The sequence below is a fragment of the Saccoglossus kowalevskii genome, chromosome 9 (assembly GCF_978046115.1).
Source record: "Saccoglossus kowalevskii chromosome 9, keSacKowa6.1, whole genome shotgun sequence".
In the NCBI taxonomy this organism is placed as follows: Eukaryota; Metazoa; Hemichordata; class Enteropneusta; family Harrimaniidae; genus Saccoglossus; species Saccoglossus kowalevskii.
Window position 1 is genome coordinate 4,659,401 of NC_140649.1, and position 6,000 is coordinate 4,665,400.

At 37.4% G+C, this 6,000-nt stretch overlaps 1 protein-coding gene across 1 annotated transcript in view; it reads left to right on the forward strand.

Annotated features, from left to right (window-relative positions):
* LOC100367015 (putative methyltransferase-like protein 24) overlaps positions 1–5,777 on the forward strand; it is a 45,338-nt gene extending 39,561 nt beyond the window's left edge. The window contains exon 6 of the mRNA XM_085503069.1: positions 4,994–5,777. Within this exon, the coding sequence (XP_085359195.1) occupies positions 4,994–5,314 (321 nt within the window). The 3' untranslated portion in view covers positions 5,315–5,777. The remainder of the gene's footprint in view (positions 1–4,993) is intronic.
* Positions 5,778–6,000: the final 223 nt, after the last annotated feature.

Here is a 6,000-nt window from a genome sequence, read left to right on the forward strand (position 1 = left end):
GTACTGAAAATCTCATAACAACCTTGTGTTCACTATGTACAAGAAATCACATAACACCATTTTTTGTGTTCGCTATGTAATGGAAATTACATAGCACCCTCTTATGTGTTCACTGCGTACTAGCTGCCACATAACACCCTTGTATGTGTTCAATAAGCACTATCAGCTATAAAACACCACTGTATGTGTTCATTATGTACTAGCAGCCACATAACACCTATGTATGTGTTCACTATGTACGAACACCCACATAACACTTTTGTATGTGTGCACTATGTACTAGCAGCAACATAACACCCCTGTATGTGTTCAATATGTACGAACACCCACATAACATTTTTGTATGTGGCACTATGTACTAGCAGCCACATAACACCCTTGTATGTGTTCACTATGTACTTAAAGCCACATAACAACCTTGTATGTGTTCAATGTGCACTATCAGCCGTATAACATCCCTGTATGTGTTCACTATGTACTATCTGCCACATAACACCCTTCTATGTGATCACTAAGTACTAACAGCCACATAACAGCCTTGTATGTGTTCACTATGTACTAACAGCCATATAACACCCTTGTATGCGTTCACTATGTACTGACAGCCATATATCATCCTTGTATGTGTTCACTGTGTACTGACAGCCATATAACACCCCTAGTATGTGTTCACTATGTACTAATAGCCATATAACACCCTCGTATGTGTTCAATATGTACTTGCTGCCATATAACACCCGTGTATGTGTTCAATATGTACTAGCTGCCATATAACACCCTTGTATGTGTTCACTCTGTACTAACAGCCACATAACACCCTTGTATATATCCACTATGTACTAACAGCCATATAACACCCCTGTATGTGTTCACTATGTACTAACAGCCATAAAACACCTCTTCTATGTGTACACTATGTACTAACAGCCACATAACAGTCTTGTATGTGTTCACTATGTACTAATAGCCACATAACACCCTTGTATGTGTTCAATATGTACTATCAGCCATATAACACTCTTGTATATGTTCACTATGTACTAACGCCAACATAACAGCCTTGTATGTGTTCACTATGTACTAATAGCCACATAAAACCCTTGTATGTGTTCACTATGTACTGAAAATCTCATAACTACCTTGTGTTCACTATGTACAAGAAATCACATAACACCATTGTTTGTGTTCGCTATGTAATGGAAATTACATAGCACCCTCTTATGTGTTCACTGCGTACTAGCTGCCACATAACACCCTTGTATGTGTTCAATATGCACTATCAGCTATAAAACACCCCTGTATGTGTTCACTATGTACTAGCAGCCACATAACACCTATGTATGTGTTCACTATGTACGAACACCCACATAACACTTTTGTATGTGTGCACTATGTACTAGCAGCAACATAACACCCCTGTATGTGTTCAATATGTACGAACACCCACATAACATTTTTGTATGTGGCACTATGTACTAGCAGCCACGTAACACCCTTGTATGTGTTCAATAAGTACTATCTGCCACATAACACCCTTGTATGTGTTCACTATGTACTTAAAGCCAGATAACAACCTTGTATGTGTTCAATGTGCACTATCAGCCATATAACATCCCTGTATGTGTTCACTATGTACTATCTGCCACATAACACCCTTCTATGTGATCACTAAGTACTAAGAGCCACATAACACCCTTGTATGTGTTTACTATGTACTAGCAACCATATAACACCCTTGTATGTGTTCACTGTGTACCAACAGCCATATAACACCCTTGTATGTGTTCACGATGTAGTAACAGCCATATTACACCCCTTTATGTGTTCACTACGTACTGGCTGCCATATAACACCCTTGTATGTGTTCAGTATGTACTGGCTGCCATATAACACCCTTTTATGTGTTCAATATGTACTAGCTGCCATATAACACCTTGTATGTGTTCACTCTGTACTAACAGCCATATAACACCCTTGTATGTGTTCACTATGTACTAACAGCCATATAACACCCCTGTATGTGTTCACTATGTACTAACAGCCACATAACACCCTTGTATATATCCACTATGTACTAACAGCCATATAACACCCCTGTATGTGTTCACTATGTACTGAAAATCTCATAACAACCTTGTGTTCACTATGTACTAGAAATCACATAACACCCTCTTATGTGTTCACTGTGTACTAGCTGCCACATAACACCCTTGTATGTGTTCAATATGCACTATCAGCTATATAACACCCCTGTATGTGTTCACTATGTACTAACAGCCACATATCATCTATGTATGTGTTTGCTGAGTACGAATACCCACATAACCCTTTTTATGTGTGCACTATGTACTAGCAGCCACATAACACCCTTGTATGTGTTCAATAAGTACTATCTGCCACATAACACCCTTGTATGTGTTCACTATGTACTTAAAGCCACATAACAACTTAGTATGTGTTCAATGTGCACTACCAGCCATATAACATCCCTGTATGTGTTCACTATGTACTATCTGCCACATAACACACTTCTATGCGATCACTAAGTACTAAGAGCCACATAACACCCTTGTATGTGTTCACTATGTACTAACAACCGTATAACACCCTTGTATGTGTTCACTATGTACTAACAGCCATATAACACCCTTGTATGCGTTCACTATGTACTGACAGCCATATAACATCCTTGTATGTGTTCACTATGTACTAACAACCGTATAACACCCTTGTATGTGTTCACTATGTACTTACAGCCATATAACACCCTTGTATGCGTTCACTATGTACTGACAGCCATATAACATCCTTGTATGTGTTCACTATGTACTAACAGCCATATAACACCCCTGTATGTGTTCACTATGTACTAACAGCCACATAACACCCTTGTATATATCCACTATGTACTAACAGCCATTTTACACCCCTGTATGTGTTCACTATGTACTAACAGCCATATAACACCTCTTCTATGTGTACAATATGCACTAACATCCACATAACACCCTTGTATGTGTTCACTATGTACTAACAGCCTCATAACACCCCTGTATGTGTTCACTATGTACTAACAGCCATATAACACCCCTGTATGTGTTCAATATGTACTAACAGCCACATAACACCCTTGTATATATCCACTATGTAATAACAGCCATTTTACACCCCTGTATGTGTTCACTATGTACTAACAGCCATAAAGCACCTCTTCTATGTGTACACTATGTACTAACATCCACATAACACCCTTGTATGTGTTCACTATGTACTAACAGCCATATAACACCCTTGTATGTGTTCACTGTGTACTAACAGTCACATAACAGCCTTGTATGTGTTCACTATGTACTAATAGCCACATAACACCCTTGTATGTTTTCAATATGCACTATCAGCTATATAACACCCTTGTATATGTTCACAATGTACTAACGCCAACATAACAGCCTTGTATGTGTTCACTATGTACTAATAGCCACATAACACCCTTGTATGTGTTCTCTATGTACTGAAAATCTCATAACAACCTTGTGTTCACTATGTACTAGAAATCACATAACACCCTCTTATGTGTTCACTGTGTACTAGCTGCCACATAACACCCTTGTATGTGTTCAATATGCACTATCAGCTATATAACACCCCTGTATGTGTTCACTATGTACTAACAGCCACATAACACCCCTGTATGTGTTCAATATGTACGAACACCCACATAACACTTTTGTATGTGGCACTATGTACTAGCAGCCACATAACACCCTTGTATGTGTTCAATAAGTACTATCTGCCACATAACACCCTTGTATGTGTTCACTATGTACTTAAAGCCACATAACAACTTTGTATGTGTTCAATGTGCACTACCAGCCATATAACATCCCTGTATGTGTTCACTATGTACTATCTGCCACATAACACCCTTCTATGTGATCACTAAGTACTAAGAGCCATATAGCACCCTTGTATGTGTTCACTATGTACTAACAACCATATAACACCCTTGTATGTGTTCACTATGTACTAACAGCCATATAACACCCTTGTATGTGTTCACTATGTACTAACAGCCACATAACACCCTTGTATGTGTTCACTATGTACTAACAACCATATAACACCCTTGTATGTGTTCACTATGTACTAACAGCCATATAACACCCTTGTATGTGTTCACTATCTACTAACAGCCACATAACACCCTTGTATGCGTTCACTATGTACTGACAGCCATATAACACCCTTGTGTGTGTTCACTATGTACTAACAGCCATATAACACCCTTGTATGCGTTCACTATGTACTGACAGCCATATATCATCCTTGTATGTGTTCACTATGTACTGACAGCCATATAACACCCCTAGTATGTGTTCACTATGTACTAATAGCCATATAACACCCTTGTATGTGTTCAATATGTACTTGCTGCCATATAACACCCATGTATGTGTTCAATATGTACTAGCTGCCATATAACACCCTTGTATGTGTCCACGATGTACTATCAGCTACATAACACCCTTGTATATTTTCACTATGTACTAACAGTCATATAACACCATTGTATGTGTTCAATATGTACTTGCTGCCATATAACACCCTTGTATGTGTTCAATATGTACTAGGGAGCTGCCATATAACACCCTTGTATGTGTTCACTATGTACTAACAGCCATATAACACCCTTGTATGTGTTAACTATGTTGTAACAGCCACATAACACCAGTGTATGTGTTCACTATGTACTAGCAGCCACATAACACCAGTGTATGTGTTCACTATGTACTAACAGCCACATAACACTCTTGTATTTGTTCACTGTGTACTAACAGCCACATAACACTCTTGTATTTGTTCACTGTGTACTAACAGCCATTTAACACCCATGTATGTGTTCACTAGCTGTGAGCAGTAATTAGCTTTATTTGAGGTGAAAAATTCGAAAACCCCGCGATTTACCGTACTGTTTTCTTTATTTTGTTTTCAGGATGTCATTGACTCTATAAAAATCGACGTTGAAGCGAGTGAGTACCGTGTCTTCCGTGAGACCTTAAAGAGCGGTGCTCTGAAAAATGTCAAGCAGATTGCATTTGAATACCATCTTTGGAGTTTACCCCGAGGTGATAAAGCCCGACCCGAGAAAATAATAGATGCATATAATGTTTTGAAGGAACTTTTAGGAAGTCAGGGATTTAAATTGTTTTACATTCATGAAAATGAGAAGTCGCCAGTAGTGAGTTTTGGAAGCAAGGCTGGTGATCACTCCACAAATATTGAGATAGGCTGGGTTAATACAAACTATGTTTAAATAGAGACCCAAAAGAATACAAGAACGGGTGAACAATTCACATGATATCGGTAGATTGTAATAGTTTAATGGATACATAAATAATTCAAAGTCATTATTTATCGTGTGTTTTCTTTTTGAATTTAGTGATAATATGAAATGCCATATCGATTAATCAATTAATTAATTTAATAGTATTAAACGGGTCAACAATTATCAGCATTTTTTTTTATAAAAGGTTTGAGAAAATATTTTGTAAATTTTAGGACGTTATTGTAATGTTTACTATAATGTGAGGATAGTCTAGTAACGTGGTATGATGTCTCGCATGGTGAGTATTTGGTGTACATTAAACCCAGAAAGGCAAATTGGTTGTATTGGTGTGTGGTGTATTAGTTCGTATCAATGTGTTAAATATTTTGTTTGCCTTTCTCCGGGTCAAATGTATTCATATGCTAATGGTTAATAAAAGATTTTTTTATAACCGTCTGTTGTATTTTATATTTGTTACCAAATACCAATCACATATGCATGTACACGCATAAGCTATATCTATAATTAGGTTTCCATATATTTTGACATTTCTAATTGTTTTTTTCTTGTTTCCTATCAATTTTCTGCTTGTTTGTTTGCTTGGTGTTCTGTATTTATAAATATGGCTCGCTAATTTAAAAAAAAAACTGAAATCACATGGTTGTCTCAATTTC